Consider the following 20,533-nt stretch of genomic DNA (forward strand, 5'->3'; position numbering starts at 1 on the left):
CTGCTTCTACACATGACATGGAACGAGCCGTAGAGTCATTCTAGAACACAAAACCCCTCTCCTCTGCCCTTCCCTTACTTGAATGCAGGTGGCTGGTGACAGGCACACAGCTGGAAGAACATTTACCTGCCACCAGCAAATCATTTCATAATTGAAGAGATCATCCTTAAGAAAAAAGAGAAGGATTTATCAACGCAGTAGTTCCTTCTCACAGATGCTTCTCCACCAGTAGAAACTTTACAATCACACAGTTACTTAAATTTAATTGCTAATTAAAGGCAATGCATAACCATGGAAAAGGCCAAAAAAAAAAAATGTTGAATGGGTTTGGCAGTTTCGCGTTGCATTTGGATAGTTAGCACTTCCTGACTGAAGACCTGTTCAAAGGAACTTGGGGGTCAAGGAACCCTCTGGCACCGTTCATGGTGGGGATTAAATGCAACTGGCTCGGTGGGACTGTGCCTGGGGCCCGTCTCCAAGTGGTCTCTCAGTGGGTGGAACTCACATCCTTTGGAAACTGCTGTTGATAATTACTACTTTGCCGGGCAGTGAGCTCACGCTATTACACAAGATTAGCACTGTGCTCCAGACCTGGCAGATCGTCTGTCCCCAGTGCAGAGATTTGCCAGCTAAGAAAATCATGGGCATGTTGCCACTTTAACAACTATCAGGAGACCCCAGAGTTAGTTTTTCTTCCCTTCGGCATATTCATGTTTGTAGGATCTGACTCCAGGCTGCCAGCCTAGGGCAGTGACACCGAAACAAATGTCTCTTTCTCCTTTAAAACAAAAGCTTCTCTTTTCCTTTTGGTTGTTCAACTCAAAGACAACAGCAAAACCATAACCTCCTTTAAATGTAAATAAACAAGGACTCAAACCAGAGTAACCCTAAGCAAGTACAGGGAGCAGAGGAAGGTCTATCTGTACCTTGCAGGGAGGTCATTTGCCCCAAGTTAAATACAACAAAATTAAATATAACTCCTCACAGACTGAAAACAAATGCCTATTGTGACCACAGCCATCTAGGGAAAAAAGGCATTTTCAAGTTACCAAATGTTTTGATTTCTATAATAAGTAGTCCTTCTAAGCTCCCAGCAGATAACCATTTGACCTGTGTTCTGAAAGCTGAGGTGGTGGTGGTGGGGGAGGTTTACATAGAGTGTTATTCTGAGTTCTTTATTTAGTGCAAAGGTGGTTTCTTATCAGTATATGTTCCGAGAGTGTAAGCTGGCCTCTTGGGACAGTGTTTTCTATTTGGAATTTGCTTTTATCCTGTGGTGGTTATCTGCCTACCCTTGGCATCAGCTGCATTTGGATGTTATTTGTGGCTGTTGGGAATATGACAGTGGCATCTCGGTCCAGGTGATAAAAGGAGTTTGAACCCAGAAAAGCTAGCTTTTAGCACAGGCTACATGCTCTCCACCCCCTGCTCTCCACCCCCCAAGCACTGTTACCTAAAACATGAGCTTTTACTTAAAAACAGACTAAATCCCATGCAGATTTGTGTGCACAGGTGTTTATTTATGATCTGTCCTGTTCTGAGAATTTTAGATGACTATTACAAATTTGGCTTTACCTCTGATGTAATTTCACCATTGATGTAAATCAATCATTTTAAGAGGCAAAATGGAGAAAAATAAACTACTGTAGTTGAATGTTTTAGTCAAGTAGAAAATTCAGATTATAGCTACATTGGCCTGTAACAGAGTAGAATGTAATGAGATTGGTAAATACTGTTTAGCTGAGGTCCATCTTTTAGCCAAGTGTTCTCTCTTTACTTTTCCTCACAAAACCGAAAGGACACATCACAAATAATCCTTTAATCTTTTTTTTTCTTTTTTTTTTTTTTTTTTTTTTTCTCTATATGGAGTACCTAATCATGGTTTGGGGGGTATTCTGAATTCTGTTAACAGGGACTTAGTTGGTCATTGGAAATATAAAGATGGGTGGATAGCGCCACCTAGTTGCCATATAGTATTTTTGTATTTCAAAACTTCATATTCCCAGAACTCCACTTAAGGTCTTTGCAGGAAAAATATTCTGTGAATTGGGTTCCTATCACTTTGAGTTCTAAAATTCTAGTATGAATTGAATTATGTTGTGAACTTGAAAGTTAAATGTGAAATGAGATGATTTTTCAAATGTAGCATGAAGCTAACGCATGGAGTCACATGCTTAGTAAAATCCTAGCAACTGAGGCAAATATTAGGGCCAGTCTTTTCCGTATCTTCACTTTATACACAATAATAGCAGCAGAGAGTTTTCCTTGGCCAGTTCCCTTGGCATGTAGACCTAGATGATATTTTTGGTTTTCTTATGAAAAATTTTTTTCTAGTGAATTAAATTAACATTGCTTGGGGGGTAGAGCGCAGTGATTGGACTGTTCATGGAAAAAAACCTCCAAATTATAGCTTGAAACCTTGATAAATTCTCCCAACAATTACAATAATATATTATGTCATAGAATGGCTTTGCTGAACAAATATCAAGAACAGTTTTTATCAATGGAATGTGTATGTGTTTAATTGTTTAAACATTCTTGGCAAAACCCATAAAAATTCTAAAACATAGAGGCTTTAACTGGCCATATAAGACAAACTAAATTATAGTGAATATTCAAGAATAAAAGGTAATTCAATCTAAGTTGAAAAACTCCAGGTAAATCTGTGGGTGGGTCAGTGATAGAATAGGCTCTGGGCAGATAGAGAGTCAAGATTTGTAGTTTCAGATGTACATGAGAGACTTTGAGGAGCCACAACAGGAAATAATTAGTGCATTTCTCTCAGGCACAGAGTTAACTGTACCCTGTGGCTGGCTACTGTGTAAAAATTGTCAGATGAGCTCTCAAGTTTGTCCAGTGGGCAGCCCAGTTTCCCCAGCTCAAGAGGTCTGCTGTTTTTTATTCTAGTAACCATTTAACCATTTGGGATCTCCTCAATTGTATGCATGGTGGAAACCTGTCTACCATAGGTCGGTGTGAATAGGGGCATTCCTGAAGTTCTTAGCGATACCTTTCCCTGGTGCCAAGAAATACTGTTTGTAGGTGGGTGTGTGAGAGAGAGAAAGAGAGAGAGAAAATCTCAAACTTAGGTCTTACAAAAAATTGACCTTTAATTGTATTGAGTGTGTGAACATTCTGTTTTCAAGAGAGAGGAAGAGAAACTAAAAAATTCTAAAGAGAATTCTTCAGGAGAACTAGTTAGTGCCCACTGATTATTCTTTGTAGTTACTTGACTACAAGTTAAGAAATCGTAAGATCTCAATGAAAAGAATTTGAAATGGGGCAAATATTTCAGAGAAGGGCTGGTTATCAACTAAGTTTTGATAAGGCCAGTTGCTTTGAAAATGTCTTCGTTTTAAAGATGCTGATAAAGGAGATTTACGGAAAAGACTCTTTCACGTTCTGGGAATTCTTTCTCTGCTGGAGATTGGAGCCTGACCCTGTTATCTTCAGAGTTTTGATTTTTGAATCAACATTATCTTTTAAAGACAAAAAAAAAAAAAGCGGGAGGGAGTGGGATGGACTGTGAGTTTGGGGTTAGTCAATGCAAACTATTGCATTTGGAGTAGATAAGCAATGAGATCTGCTATACAGCACGGGGAACCCTGTCTAGTCACTTCTGGTGGAATATGACTGAGGATAATATGAGAAAAAGAATGTATGTGACTAGGTCACTTTGCTGTACAGCAGAAATTGACAGAACATTGTAAATCAACTATAATATAAAAAAAAATCTGGAGTTCCCGTCGTGGCGCAGTGGTTAACAAATCCGACTTGGAACCATGAGGTTGCGGGTTCGGTCCCTGGCCTTGCTCAGTGGGTTAAGGATCCAGCGTTGCCTTGAGCTGTGGTGTAGGTTGCAGACGCGGCTCGGATCCTGCATTGTTGTGGCTCTGGTGTAGGCCGGTGGCTACAGCTCCAATTAGACCCCTAGACTGGGAACCTCCATATGCTGCGGGAGCGGCCCAAGAAATAGCAAAAAAAAGCCAAAAAAAAAAAAACTTACAAAAAAAGACAAAAAGTATCTTGAAGTGGAAAAAAAATACTAGGTTGGAATGGTGCATGCAGGCATAAATGTAAGTCATTCTACTGCACAAGAACCTTCCTCGCTCCAGCCTTTCCTTTTCACCACCCAACTGCTTGCGTATTTTCTCATAAATCCATCTTCTTATATATGTATCATGTAAAGGACCAGCTGGGATGTGACTATTACAGCAGTTACTAACTAATGCTAGATGATCCTGTTTCCTTACTTGAACTGAAAGCAGTGCTCATAGCTGAACCAATAAACCCCTTTTGTAAAGCAAAGCAAAGCAGAGCACCTGGTTTATTTCTAAATCTTGTGTCTTTCTGAAATATTGCTTTTTTAAATGGAAGGATAGTTTATTTATAATGTTATGTTTCAGTTATACTGAATTTGTTCTTTTTTTAGATTCTTTTCCATTATAGGTTGTTCCAAGATATTGAATGTAATCCCCTATACTGTACAGTAGGTCTTTTCTATTTATCTATTTTATATGTAGTAGTGTGTATCTTTTAATCTCAAACTTCTAATTTATCCCCTCTGCCTCAGTAACTAGCCATAGGTTTGTTTTCTATGTCTGAGTCTATGAAATAATGCTTTTTTAACCTTAGAAAAAAGATAGCAATCTATCTCTCCACCAGGAAAGTTTTATCCTCAGTTTAGTTTGTTCCTGCTCCCTGATGCTAGTTATCTGCTGAGATTTGGGCCACTGATCATGGTGTTGTGTATTTTAATGATAAAAGATCGTCTGGTATCTCTGAATGACAGTCAGGACTCCCAGACACTATATAAGCAGAGAGTCACCTTGAAAGGATGTAAACCCTGTCTGACTTCTGTAGGTTGCTGATAACTTTCAAAAGCAGAGACCCCACCCCATGCCCGGAACACACACATACTTTATCACACTGGGTGTGTTGATTGAATCAAGTTGGAGACTTGTAAAGAGCTGGGAAGGGGAAGATAACTCTTCAGCCATCCTGCCTGAGAAAACTCAGTGGAATCCCTCTTAAAGCTAAGTTGAGGTCACTCTGAGAGTGGAGAATGTTGGCAGGCAGTGGAGTCCTCTGTGCTTCAAAGACCTGCAGGATAACACCCTACTTTTATGTTAATGCAAGACAGAAATAAACTTTTGACAATAATATACAGATTATTTGGAACAAAATAATCTAAGCATTTGCAAAGTTTGATAGATTGTGATGAATAATTTCAACCCGCCCTGAGTTTGTCCTCTCAGTATTAGAATTAGTTCAAAACAAATTCTCTAGTTTGTGGAGACAATTTTCATTTGCAAGAATAGTACTCAGCTGTTGGATTTTGGCCAGGGATTTTAGAATCATTTTATGCTTTTGGCAGCTAACTTGCTTGAATCTGAGTGGTGGTGGAGTGGGGGTAGAGAGATGGAGAGAAACAGAAAACAGTAACTGAAAAGTTAATAAATCCAATTTAATTGAAAAGGTTGTCTTTGGGGCACTTTTTTTTTTATAGATATAGAGAGTTAATCATTAATTAGAACTGTAAAAGTAACTTTTTCATAAAATGTACAGTATTAAAGAGTTCATACTAGTTATGAAATAATTACCTCTGAATAAAATGCAATTTTGTTATAGAACATGCAGAAAAGTTTACAATCTGGACTGGCTTTCCTCTGCATCACCTGTTTGACTTTTATGTCATAGCTTTCTCCACCATCAGAAGAGAACAAAAATACAAATAACTTAAGGCTTTCTTTTCAGACACAAATTTCTTTTCAGAATTGATTGAATTCTGGTCTATGGAAGAAACAAGAGTTCAAGGTTTGGAATGGGGGAGATGAGCGTCTGAGACCCAGATAAACAGGCTGAGGTCTGATTAGCATTTATTTTTGCCAATGGTGTTAAAATGAATTCTCCCCAAGCCATGCTGCCTTTTTGGAATAATTTTTAGTTTGCCCATCTAGCCCTCGAAGAGGGTGGCTCTGGGCTCAATCACCCAGGATGTTTGCTTATAATCCCAGTGAGGAGAAAAAAAAAAATCCGGATGAGAGGGGGGAGTTTTTCTCTGCTTATGCCAAGAATCTACGTTTCTGTGTGGTTGAGACCCCATCCATGTGAGAGAGGCTCTATTACATTCTTATAACTCAGAATTGATTTCCTAAGGAGAGACCTTTTCCTAACATTTAATTTTGGTGAAAAAAAAAATACATTCTTAAACCTAAAAATCAATGATTTATTTCTTTCTACTCTTTTCCCCTGCAAGTGATATTAAATAAGGCTGTAAAGAATCCAGGAGGAAACAAAGAACGTTGTTCAGAAAACTGGAGTTTCCTTTGCTAAGTCAGTTTGGCAGTAACATGGAGCAAAATCAAAGCACCCTGGCCAAAATAAATCTGCACAATGGAGCAATCAGATATGAGGTCATAGTGTGACATGCCTGTGGGTATCAGACATTCTTGTAAAAACCACAGACCTAAAATTTGGTCCTGCACCATTTAAGCCACAGTTCTGCCAAGCAACAACACAGAACACAGGTTTTAAATCACTGTTGCAAGCCAAATGCAATTCCCACCCAAAACAATTAAATCTTTTACCAGAGGTCTGAGTCTGGGCAGCTTAAGGCCTGAGAATTACTTTGGTGGCATGGAATCAGAATCTCATTTCAGTGCGAAAATGAGATGGTTATTGTTCAGAGCAGGAGGAAATGTCAGCTGCAAAATACATGGCGATCAAGGGACTTTGGTGCCTTGAAGTGATGCTTGTTGAGGTTTGGTTAGAAAAGTGTTAGCTCAGAAACCAGTCAGTTTTTTCTGATTGCTCCATAGATCATTTTATAATGTTCATTTTTACTGATTAGAAAAATAATTCTTGCTTACTCTAGGGAAGTTGGAAAATGTGTAAGAATATATAGAATAAAACAATACCTTAGCCTCCTATCACGCAGATATCAGCTTTATGACCTTTTACTGCATTTCCTTTGGGTCTTTTGCATACACATACTCGTGCACATGTGTGCCCCGCCAGACACCTGCATCTGAGAGTATGTATAAAATTTGGATTATTGTACATTTTTAGTTCTTTGCTTTTTATTTTAATTGAACACTTCTTTTAGTATTTCCTATCTCCTTATGTAGTCTTCAAAGACACAATATCTAATGGTTATAATATTTGCTTTGGCCATACTATAATTTATTGAACCTATGTTTATTGATTTTTCGCACAGCTGGTATAAGCAATCTTTTAGATAAACTCTTGTTCACGTCTCTGATTATTTTTTAAGATAGCATTTTTTAGAAGTGGAATTACGAGGTCCAAGGGCTGGAACTTTTTTTTGTTTGTCTTTTGTTTTTTTTGTTTTTTGTTTTTTGTTTTAGGGCCATACCTGTGGCATATGGAAGCTCCCAGGCCAGGGGTCAAATTGGAACTACAGCTGCTGGCCCACTCCATAGCCACAGTAATTCCAGATCCGAGTCACATCAGCAATCTACACCATAGCTCACGGCAATGCTGGATCCCCAACCCACTGAGGGAGATGAGGGATCGAACCCAAGTCCTTGTGGACACCAGTCAGGCTCATTGCCAATGACCTATGCTGAGCTACAATGGTAACTCCCAAGGGCTGGAACTTTTCAAGGCTCTTAATATGTATTGTCAGCTGTTTTCCAGGACGGTTATTTACTTCCGCTGACTTTATGACTGTCTTGCTTACTGTTTGCTAGCAGCAAACAACGTCCTTGATTGGGGCAGGTGTAGATGGGAAAGAAGGCAGCACATTCTGTGGTTAGTTATTTCTAAATAGCACATTATATATTAACCAACACAAGCATGTGCCAGGCATAGCTGCTGGCACTGAGGATATAGGAGTAAACAAAAGAAGCCAAAAATCCCTGTTCTACATGAGCTTATACTCTACTAAGGAGATAAAATACAATAAGTAAAATGTATAGGATATTAGAAGATAGTATATGTTATGAAGAAAACTAAGGCAAAGAGAGATGGGAAGTATGGTAGGGACAAGGAAAGAGGGGCTTTGCATAGTTTACCCATGGCTTTGGGAGGCTGGAAAGTTTTTTACTTTTGAGAACATTTACTGGTTTCCTGGAAGAGGTTAGTTAGAAAGTAAGCTGCAGAGTTCCCTTCATGGCTCAGAAGCAATAAATCTGACTAGCATCCATGAGGATGCAGGTTCTGTCCCTGGCCTCGATCAGTGGGTTAAGGATCTGGTGTTGCTATGAGCTGTAATGTAGGTCACAGATTTGGCTTAGATCTGGTGTTGCTGTGGTTTAGGCCAGCGGCTACAACTCTGATTCGACCCCTAGCCTGAGAACCTCCATATGCTGCAAGTGCAGCCCTAAAAAGACCAAAAAAAAAAGAAAGAAAGAAAGCTGAAAAGTATTGAGCTCCAAAATCCAAATTATGAGGAACTCTGCAATCTTTTGCCGTAAAACATTACATGTAGATCTTTGTTAGTTTTAAGGAAATCTTATTCTTTTGTTTATTATTTTAATTTGATTTTTATTTTTATCCTACTTTAATTCATCTGTTAAAGAGAGCTTAGTTATACAGCAGCAGGCTGACGGTGACTTTTGTCACTGCATTGTCACTCCATTTCCTTTTCTGTTATCTGTTAAAGGAGAGTAGCAAAAAGAAAAAAAAAAAAAAAGGCTTGGTGGGTGGAGGGTGAGAGATGATAAGGAAAGGGTAGTAAGAAAAGAAAAGGAAAATAAAGAAATAATTAGAAACCCAGGTCAGGGAGTTCCTTTAGTGGCACAGCCGAAACAAATCTGACTAGTATCCATGAGGATGCAGGTTCAATCCCAGGCCTCACTCAGTGGGTCAAAGATCTGGCATTGCCGTGAGCTCTGGTGTAGGTCACAGACATGGCTTGGATCCCATGTTGTTGTGGCTGTGGCATAGGCCGGCAGCTATAGCTCTCATTTGACCCCTAGCCTGGGAACTTGCATATGCTGTGGTGCGATCCTAAAAAGAAAAAAAGAAAAAAAAGAAAAGAAAAAGAAAAGAAACCCAGGTCAGATCAAATGTCACTTCCTGGTCGCAGGAAGACCTTCCAGGCAGAGTGCTTTGGTGAGCATCTTCTCAGGGCCATCTAGCGGGTAACTCCATGGTACCATTCAGGCTACTGCAGTTGGGTTTAAATCCAAATAATTTCTGAATTTCCACCAGAGAAATAAAAACACCCTTAATTCTGTGTTTTAGGAAAAAAATCTCTATTAAGCTTCTCTTGGTTCTTTGTAATTCTGTCACTTTTCAAAAACTTCTTGCATAGCAGGGGTCTCTTTTCTCCTATATTAACTTTGGCATGATTTAGATGCATTGTAAAGCAAAGCTAAGCAAAAGATTGAAGGAAAAGTACAAGGTCTTGGAATTCCCATCGTGGCTCAGCAGTTAACAAACCCTACTAGGATCCATGAGACTGTGGGTTTAATCCCTGGCCTAACTCAGTGAGTAAAGGATCCAGCGTTGCCCGTGAGCTGTGGTGTAGGTCTCAGATTCGGCTTGGATCTGGCATTCCTGTGGCTGTGGGGTAGGCCAGCAGCTGCAGCTCCAATTCGATGCCTAGCTTGGGAACTTCCCTCTGCTGTGGGTGTGACCCTAAAAAGAAAAAAGGGAAGAAAAGTAAGAGGTCTCTTAATCTTGAGGTTTTCACAGTTTAGGTCTTCTCACAAATTATCAAAGAGCTAGGTTTTTACTCTATTTTCAAGTTTTGAGGTCCACATCTTTTTCTGAGAAGATAGAAAAATTAGAGCCGTTCTCTGGTATATTTATTATATATTTTTAAAAGACATAAAAATAGCTATGGTGCTTTGGCAGTAACTAGCAGGGCATGCTCTAAATTGAGAACAATTGCCTTAATGACAGTTAACCATTGTTTTATATACAGTATTTCTTCTAACTTCATCATTTTCAAATGAACTTCTTAACTCCTTGTTTCAGCCACAGACTTATTTTAAATTTAATTTGAAATGAAAGACTAACAGAACCCTAGGCCCAGAAGAGAGAGTCACATTTGTCATTGTCACATAAATATGAATCTGTATTTCCTCCATAGGAAGGCAGATTGTCTCCACCAGTCTAAACAGCATTAGACGTGCTATAAAATATGACAGTAGGCAAAGTGTATTGGGAAAGTGATAGTCAAGTTGAGACAGAAAGACACTGAACAAACGTGTTCCATTTGACATTCTAGTTAAGGGACAAAAGGCTAGGAAACTGTTGTCTTATTGTAAGCCAGTATTATTTTTATCTCACTAAAGTTTATTACTTTTGAGTAGGTCTTAGAATTTTTTTTTTTTTTTTTTTTTTAGGGCCCCACCTGCAACATATGGAAGTTCCCAGGGTCTGGGGTCAAATCCAAGCTATAGATGCTGGCCTACGCCACAGCCACACAGCCACAATGCAGGATCTGAGCCACATCTGCAACCCACACCGCAGCTCATGGCAATGCCAGATCCTTAACCGACTGAGTGAGGCCAGGGATCGAACCTGCACCCTCATGGTTCCTAGTCAGATTCCTTTCTGCTGTGCCACAACTGGAACGCTGAGGTAACAAAAAATTGAATGTAAACCTAAAGTGCTGGATGTTTAACCTTTCTAAGGTCCAAGTTACCCCAAGTTTTGCTGGATTCTTATAGAAGATATGCATACCAAGTACTTAGAAGAAGGCTCTATCCATTATAGGTGCTAAATAAAAGACATATGTTATTGCGATGGAAGGCAAAGCTATTTCTGGTTGAGTATCGCTACTCAATCTGCGGAATCATTAAGCATCATCTAACAATACGGATAGAAAGGTAACCAGTAGAAGAACAACAGATCAAAAAATGCTTTCAAATTTTCTGAATGTACATTACAGAAAGGAAAGCAAATAGGTATTTATAGTAAGATATATTTTTAAAAGCATTATCTTGTATATTAATATGCATAAATGTGGTAAATATTCCTATTAAGAGAAGACAATTTCCAGATTAGAGCACAAAGCAAAACACAATTGGATGATGCACGTAAGAATCACATCTAAAACAGAATTACTCAGAAAGTTTGAATATAAAATGACAGGTAGAGGTGTATTGGGTAAATACAAAAAAATAAATGTGGCAAATATAACAATATATATGTCATGTAACAATGAATTTGGATGAAAATGGTTAATTAGTTAAGGGAAAGAAATGAACTTTATAGTGGTAAAAATGTAAAAAAACATTTTACTGCACTATAATCACAATTACATAAAGTTATACATGCATGTAAGGGCTGGAAGAAAACATAATAGAATGATGAGGTGATGTTTTTTCTCTAGTTTTACTGCCATTAATGCTCTTAATAGTAATGACATGGTTAAATTTCTTAAACGGAGCATTGATTATACATTTAGAAATCTGGAAAAACTAGCACAAAATTCTTCAGATTTATCTCATTGCCAAAGGGGACAAAATTACATTACTCATTGAAAAGAGACTTTCAGATACATGTGTTTTTCCACTAAGAGTATAAAAATCTTTTTCTTTTCCACCAAAATCATTTCAGCTAGATGGTTCAACAGAAATTGTTGAGTCCATTCTCATTCAATCGTGATGTGATATTGCTGTCACTCTTATAATATGCTTCTCTTTGACTGTCAATAGTTATCTTCTCCCTCCATTTTTATAGCAATATGAGAACTGGAGGCCCAACCAGCCAGACAGCTTCTTTTCTTCTGGAGAAGACTGCGTTGTGATCATATGGCATGAGAATGGCCAGTGGAATGATGTTCCCTGCAATTACCATCTCACCTACACCTGCAAGAAAGGAACAGGTAATGATTACCCCATTAATAATGTATACTTATCCTGCATTTCAATTATCAAGTATATTCAGGAGGAATAAATATCGTTCTTTAGGACATAAGCTGGATGTCCTGATTGCCCTGGAATAGTTTACTTTTTCAATATAATTGAAAAGTTTCAGTAATGTTTTCACCTTAGGTTTCAAGTGCTTACGGTAACAATGTAGTATTTATGTAGAAAAACTACTTGGCAGTATTTTTAAGAAAAACAACTGCCGGCCCCAGGGCCTATGCACTTCTTTGTTTTGATGGGTAGCGTGTTAAAAAAAAGCAGTATTCAACATTAAAAAATTGGGATATATCATAAAATAATTTGTATTTTTTTTACCTTAACAACGACAACACCTGGTACCATTTGGCACATGTTCAAATTTATCTGTGGTTTGAACTCTTGCAGCTGAAAACCACTGCCCTCCCCTAGTGGGAATTGTGGTCTCCAGATCATTGCAGTCTTTATCCAGACCTTCCTTCCTTTTTGGTTAAGCTCCTGATCTTACAGGCATTTGAGTTTTTCTATCATTCCCTTAGAAGCTCAAACTATGCTCATAAACCATAGAACAAAAATGCCCATTCCTATATCTATAGTTGAATACCTTTAAGATGTGATAAAATAAAAATATTTATGTTAAGTTCTATAATTAGGAGAATGCTTAGTTGACATTAAACAGATAAAATTAAGAAATCTGATTTTAAAAAATGTTTATTGACCACTATGTTTCTATCCTAAGGCAGACTGTGTATACCTCTTCCTTAAAAAAATAGGAATTCCATAAATTTTTTAAACCTGTTTGCAATTGATAATGGTGTTAAAACATGAATAGTTAACCTCTAGGCCCAGACTTTAGCCACCTCAGATAAGATTACCAAGTACAAATGCAAAATACAAAATCCATTTGGCTTATTTTTGAGTATAAAAATAATAAAACTAAAAACACTCTATAAATATTTTAGGAAAGACTTAAACACCATTGTGAAAGTATCAAATGAAAGAGAACACTAAGATACACACACAAATCTCAGATGAAACTCAGCTGTTATCCGTGTCTACTCTGCTATTCTCTTCTCTAAAGTAGAATTTATTCTGAATAGCCTTTCTATATGAGCAGCTTTCCCCACTATGTACATTACTTCAGCATTTATGTGATGGAACTTGTGAAAATAGCAAATCAAGTTATTTGCTGTTTTCCCTGTTTCTAGTGTAAGAAGGCTTTAATGAACTGTTTGTCTTTATCCAAATGTCATGTTTGCCTTCTTAGATCTCCACGTGTTCCCTGGAGTCATGCTTTTCATTTTGTGATCCAAACATTCTTAAATTTCATATGTTATTTTTTCCTATATCAGTGTTTCTCAATGGCAGCACTAGTGACATTGTGCCTCAGATAATTCTTAGCCGTCGGGGGCTGTCTTGTGCGTTGCACACAATGTTTAGCCTCATCTCTGCCCTCTATGCACCAAATGCCAGTAGCATTCTTCTCTACTCCACATCCTCCTCCTTTGCTCTGGGATAATCATCCATATATCTATTGCCAGCTATCCCTGGGGAAGGAGGGAAAGGAGAAAAATTGTGCCAAGTTGAGAACCACTGCCCTATAGCTAGAAAGGATTCACAAAAGAAGCATCATGCTTGGCATTCCCCAGTGAAGAGGTTTATAGAACATTACTCTACCTCATTAAAGGAGAAAAAGCAAAACAAAACAATCCATATATTTTATCTCCTTACTGTCGTATTCTTTGTTAATCAGTACTATGGAGAATTTTATGAATTTTATAAACGTCTATAGACGTTTATAAAAGATAACCCTTTTCTCCTTTCAGACATTTTAGACATTTTTAAAGTTACAGACCTATGTAGTTTTAATTAAATACTTGCAAAGAAGGGTTATATTATATACAAAAGACAATTTAAAAAAAAAAAAAAAAAAAAGAACACCTTGGACTTTTCCTGTGACACAGTGGGTTGAGGATCCAGTTATGGCTGCTATGGCTCAGGTTGCCACTATGGTGCAGGTTGAATCCCTGGCTCCCCAACACTTCCACATGCCATGGGCATAGCCAGAGAAAAAGAAAAAACACCTCAAAGCATACTAATTACACATCTTTGGGGCATCCTGCAAGTTCTTTCCAATCCCATCTATTTCCTTCCCAGTTCCAGCCATAGGTAATGACTTAATGCCTTTACTTTTCCCTTTAGCATTATCACATATGCTTGTTTCTGTAAACAAATGGTTTAGTTTTGCATATTTTTGAACTTCAGGTAGAATCATACTGTTTGTATTGTGCCTTGCTTTTTTTTTTTTTTTTTTGTTCAGCATTATGTTTGTGAGATGTATCCATGTTAATGCATGTAGCTGTATGTCTTCATTTTTGCTGCTCTGTGGTATTACAGTATATGACTGTGCAACGTCTTATTTATCAGTTCTCCTGCCAGTGGACATTTGGGTTATATTCAGTGTTTTTGCTATTATAAGCAATGTTTCTATGAATATTCTTGAACTTATTTGTGGTAGATGTTTGCAAGTTTCTATAGGGTGTTTTTCCAGGAGTAAAGTGCTGAGTCATAGGATATACGTACCATCAAATTTATTAGAAAATGCCAATTATTTTCCAAAGTGGTTGTACCAGTTTGTACTCCCACCAGCAATGTGAGAGGTCCTGTACACCACATCTTCTCCAGCATTTGATATTATCGGACTTTGAAATTTTTGCCAATCTGGTGGGTATAAAATGTTATCTCTTGTGATTTAATTTTCATTTTCTTGGCTATATTTCCCTGGGTATCTTTTCATATATTTATGGCTTTTCTTTTGTAAAGTTTCTGTTCATGTCGATTGCCTGTTTCTAAAAATTTAAAAATTGATTCCTGGAGTTCCTGTTGTGGCGCAGTGGTTAACGAATCCGACTAGGAACCATGAGGTTGCGGGTTCGGTCCCTGCCCTTGCTCAGTGGGTTAACGATCCGGCATTGCCGTGAGCTGTGGTGTAGGTTGCAGACGCGGCTCGGATCCCATGTTGCTGTGGCTCTGGCGTAGGCTGATGGCTACGGCTCCGATTCAACCCCTAGCCTGGGAATCTCCATATGCCGTGGGAACGGCCCAAGAAATAGAAAAAAAAAAAATTGATTTCTTCTCTTTTGCATATTGATTCATAGGAGGTTTTTTTTTTTTTTTTTTTTTTTTTTTTAATGTCCTGGTTACTACTCCCTTGACAATTAATATACTGCAAATATCCACTCCCAGTTTGTGGCTTATCTTTACCCTATGGCTTTTTTTTGATGAACAGAGTTCTTCATTTTGTTGATTTTCCTTTATGGTTTAAACCTTTTTTGTCTTAAGAAATCTTGACCTATCCTAAAGTCAGAAAGATATCTTATGGTGTTTTCTAAATGTTTTATAGTTTTGTCTCTTGTAATTATATGTTTAAACCATCTGGAATTGATCTACCATGGATTGTCTGAGGTAGGGAACCAAGTATATTTTTTTTTCCCATATGAATACCCAATTGTCCAAGTGAAAAAACTACCTTTTCCCTACTGCTCTGCCTTGTTGCTTCCGTCAAATATGAAGCATATATATGTGGATGTATTTCTGGTCTTTTTGCCTGTCCTTTCCAATACCACACTCCCTGAATATTTTAACTTTATTATAAGTCTTCATTTATAAATAGTTTTAAAAGAAATTTGTACACTGTTTTCCTCTCAAATTTAAAGACACCTTTTACTTTGTCAGAATCAAGTATCAGAAGTTATCTAGTTGATCATTTTTAACCTTCTGTATCACTTTTATTTCATTCTATCCAATACATGTTAGAATATGGAGTCTAGTATAGACTCCATATTATAATAAAAGAAGTATAAATATCCAGATTTGGGTTGTCATTGAACAGTATACATAGGATAGATTATTAATTGAAAATGACATATTATTATCGAAGTCTCAATTTATCGTGTAGGAATTTGTAAAGATCAAATACGTGCACAAACACTTCCGATTTCTTAGTTATAAATAGTAGGACTTTAAAATCTCTTTTTAGGTTATGTCTCTCTGAATGACAGTTTCTTATGTGAATGAAAATATGTGCTTGGATTGTGTTTAATTAAAGAAAGTTTTGTTTGCTATGGGGTCAGGACATTCCAAGCTGTTTTGTCAGGCAGAAGTAAATTAAAGGAACTAAATATTGAAGTTAAACCTACATTTATCATTGCGAATGGATATCGTTGCAAACAGCCTTCTGAATATGTAAATAAATTTAAATTTGCAAACTTTTAATATTAGGATGTTTGTACCAAAGTTTCTGGTAATCATTCTTCCATTAAAGATTTGCATTGTTTCATGAGACAATATGACATGCTCTTGTAGGTCTTAGGATGGAAGTCTTAAAAGTAAATTATAGATAGGAAATGTCATTTTGGGAAATTAGATGCTGATTAAAACTGCAAATTAATATAAGTTCAGTTGAATCAATTTTCTCAGCTTCTTCAATTTCAAAATTGTAAAGCTTCTTTTACTGCTATTTCCTTTTTATTTTTTCTACCATTGCTAAGTTTGTTGACATTCAAAATTTTTACTGTAGGTTAAGAATGATAGTTATATATTCCAAGATTTACCTTCATTTACCCTTCTCAAGCATTTAAATTTATATGTATGAGGTAATTACAAAATTGAGGCATGAGTACTATGTCCCAACTGGCTCCCTATCTCCATACAGAAGACAGAAAAGAGCAAATAAACATAGCTGAATCTGGCATTATTTTCTTTATACTGAGGAGTCCATATTTTAAAGCTATGATATTATTATAGATTGTAAGTTTTTTCAGGGAGGTGACAGTAATAGTTAATTGTTACAAATCTATTATTATTTGAAGTGAAGGGGGATAATAAATAAAAACATTGAGATAGTGATGATGATAATACCAACAGGCCACATGATGGTATGAGACAGGTGGCATTCAGTTTGGAAATTTTTTAGTAAAGCGGCCCTTCCAAGTGGACAGATGAATGTATGACCCTAAAACAATACATTTCAAGGTGACAAAATCTGAGATTCAAACTAGGCCCAGAGCCTCAATATTTAGTTTTGTCTTGAAAGTTTTTAATGCCTTAATCTAAATGATTGAGGGAGGTGCTTGATTGGGTATCATAAAGAAGAAAAGAGGTAAAAAGAGTGACTCTTACTAATGTAAATATTTAGGGTATTTGGAAATAACCCAATTTACTTTCCTTTAGTTGCTTGCGGCCAGCCCCCTGTTGTAGAAAATGCCAAGACCTTTGGAAAGATGAAACCTCGTTATGAAATCAACTCCCTGATTAGATATCACTGCAAAGATGGTTTCATTCAACGCCACCCTCCAACTATCCGTTGCCTAGGAAATGGAAGATGGGCTATGCCCAAAATTACCTGCCTGAACCGTAAGTGGTCCTTTAGAAAGAATGGACAACCGTGCTATAACAACCACTAGACACCCTCATTTTACGGCTATGGTATTGGTAGTTTAGGGTATGGAGCAAGTAATATTGTTGTGTTTTCTTTCTTTCTTTCTTTCCTTCCATGTAGCATCCGCATACCAAAGGACTTATTCTAAGAAATACTTTAAAAATTCCTCATCAGCAAAGGACAATTCAATAAACACATCCAAACATGATCACCGTTGGAGTCGGAGGTGGCAAGAGTCAAGGCGCTGATCCCTAAAAATGGCGAACATGTGTTTTCATCATTTCAGCCAAAGTCCTAACTTCCTGTGCCTTTCCTATCACCTCGAGAAGTATTATCAGTTGGTTTGGATTTTTGGATCACCGTCCAGTCACTTTGGGTTGCTGTGCTCCCAAAACATTTTAAGTGAAAGTATTGGCATTCAAAAACAAAGAAAACAAAAATGAAAGCACATGAGGGCAGACAGTAACCATTTCCAGCCTATCTAATGTCTTTAGTTTTCTATTTGCCTCCAGTGCAGACCATTTTATAATGTATAACCAGCCTCCTGTACTATTTAAAAAGCTCCATTTCAGCACCAATGGCAATGTAAATAAGATGATTTAATGTTGATTTTAATCCTGTATATAAAATAAAAAGTCACACTGAGTTCCGGCATATTTAATGATGATTATGGAGCCTTAGAGGTCTTTAATCATTGGTTCGGCTGCTTTTTTCGTAGTTTGTTTAGGCTGGAAATGGTTTCATTTGCTCTTTGTCAGCAGGACTTAGGATGGCTTTTCCTGGACAACTAACAAACACACAGTTTAGTAGGTCTCTGCACCATCTCCAACATAGGCGCAGTTGGCTTCCACGTGATGCCGAAGCCTGGCTAATGGGATCCCAATGGAACTAAAGACTGCAATGTGGAACTCTTTTTTGCTGCATTCCTTTTTCTTCACTTACAAGAAAGGCCTGGATGGAGGACTTTTCTATGACCAGGAGCATTTTTTTAGGGGTCAAAGTGCTAATTATTAACTCAACCAGGTCTCCTTTTTAATGGCTTTCGTAACACTAACTTGCAGGATTACAGAACAACACGTTTCCAATGGATATAGACCTAGGGCTCGGGAGGGAAGGGGATTGTTAAAACAACAACACACATTCAAAGAAAGAAATTTTGTATATATAACCATTTTAATCTTTTATAAAGTTTTGAATGTTCATGTATGAATGCTGCAGCTGTGAAGCATACATAAATAAATGAAGTAAGCCATACTGATTTAATTTATTGGATGTTATTTTCCCCAAACCTGCAAATTGACCTAGTATGCTAGTTATTTTTCAGTGTTAGCCTTTATACTCCCTCACACAGTTTGGAACCATATAATCTAGATACTTTGTCCCTGATTAAACAATGTGGTGGATAGAATACATCAAGTGTTTATGATAAAAAGAGTGGAAAAGTGTATAGCTTTCAGCAATTGGTGTTTGCCCATTCTAAGCAAGGTGCTTATATACATAAATAGTGTGGGCATTTCTTCCTATTAGGTGGAGTGTATGTTTTGAAATTTCTCCCTATCTCTTCCTACTCTGTTTTTGCCCTTTAATTTGAATAAAGTGACTGCTGAAGATGACTTTGAATCATTATCCACTTAATTTAATGTTTAAAGAAAAGCCTGTAATGGAAAGAAAGCATTTAGGAGTCTTTCCCTAATTTTCGTTAGAACGATACTAAGAAGAGAAGACAACAAATAAAATGCTGATAGAAAAAGAGCAGACCCAATGTGGATTCTCTTTCATGAAACTTTTTTGGACTTAGAAGGAACTGCAGTGGCTACAATCATACACAATGTCTTTAGTCAAGTTCCTTTGGTTGTTGAATTAAACGTGATTCACCTTTAGGGGTTCTAGAGCACAGAACAACTCTGTGTCTACCTGTTAGGTTTTCATTTTTCCTCTTTTTCATTACAATTAACGTAATGCATTCCTGTATTTATATTATAACATGTATAGTGTAAAATGTGAATGACTGTTTTTTTTTTTTTTTTGTGAATGAAAATCTAAAATCTTTGTAACTTTTTATATACCTGCTTTTATTTCACCAAAGAAACCTAAACTCCTTCTTTTACTATACTGTGACTGGTCTGGTTATTTACAACTTTAAATCCTGATGTGCACAGCGTTTCTCCATCCTAGTTCTAGCATGGAAGTACAAGCTGCTGCCTTGGATGAAATAATTCTGTGGCTAGCAGAGAAGTGATTATCAGTGTCCCTGCGAAAGTTGAGATAGTAATTCTGATGATGTTTACATCTACATACTTACGGCTTAATCTCAAATACGAGAGAAACATGCAATAGGAAAAGTGATAGCTCACAGTTACAGAATTCTCCCTATGAACCAGGCCAAGTGTTTCATGTACATCATCTCCATATAAACCTAAGAGAGAGGCTATTACTTTCTGATTGATGAAGAATCAACTATAGAAAATTCAAGTCATTTGTCCCGAGTCACATAGTTTGTAGTGGATGCAGGCGATCTCCAGGATGCAGGATGCCTATATATACATATATAAAATATCATGTTCCCAATTATTATATACTTAGGAGGTTAATTTACTGGCTAGAAGCTCATATCTAAAAAATGATCAGAAGATATCAAAAACACCAAGTTCCTATCCATCCAGATACTCATCCATCCCTTTATTTTCATTTGTTCACTATTACTTAATACTCACTATGTATCAGGCACTATAATAGGCCCTGGAGATTCAGCAGTCAATACACTAGACAGATCTCTGTCAATATAAAATTTTTATACTGGAAGCATCCTATGGGAGTTATTTTCCAGCACATTTGATTCAATATCTTTATTGGTAATTTGGAAGAACAAATCCATTATATATCCTGCAGTTGTATAGAAGATATCACAAAGCAAAGGTGAGTGGAAAATTATTTTGAGATTTCTTTCTTGGAATGTCAAAAATATATGGGAAGTCGGGCATGAATAGATGCAAAAGAGATTCTTTTCCTTGCTGAGATTTTTCCTTTCATTGTGTGATCTGTCTTATCTTTATCCAGAGCTGTAAACAAATAACCCAAGGGAGTATATAAGAATTTGTATTACTTACACCTGTGTACCCTTATTTGATGTTTATAAATCATCAAATAAATTCTGATTGATCTAGGTGCAAATAATGAAGTCTATAGGATGTTCCATTATCCACAATTTTGGAACCATGAAAAGTTAAAGGAGACTTGGCACTACTCAAAGTCAGCCAGAGATGCT

At 37.1% G+C, this 20,533-nt stretch overlaps 1 protein-coding gene across 4 annotated transcripts in view; it reads left to right on the top strand.

Annotated features, from left to right (window-relative positions):
• The window catches only part of VCAN (versican), a 129,498-nt gene extending 110,122 nt beyond the window's left edge, over positions 1–19,376 (top strand). For 2 of the 4 annotated variants that reach the window (XM_021081073.1, XM_005661536.3), the window contains 3 exons: positions 11,665–11,809; positions 17,061–17,243; positions 17,389–19,376. In XM_021081073.1, coding sequence (XP_020936732.1) covers positions 11,665–11,809; positions 17,061–17,243; positions 17,389–17,516 — 456 coding nt within the window. In that variant the 3' untranslated portion in view covers positions 17,517–19,376. 4 annotated transcript variants of the gene reach the window in all.

The sequence above is a fragment of the Sus scrofa genome, chromosome 2 (assembly GCF_000003025.6).
Source record: "Sus scrofa isolate TJ Tabasco breed Duroc chromosome 2, Sscrofa11.1, whole genome shotgun sequence".
NCBI lineage: Eukaryota > Metazoa > Chordata > Mammalia > Artiodactyla > Suidae > Sus > Sus scrofa.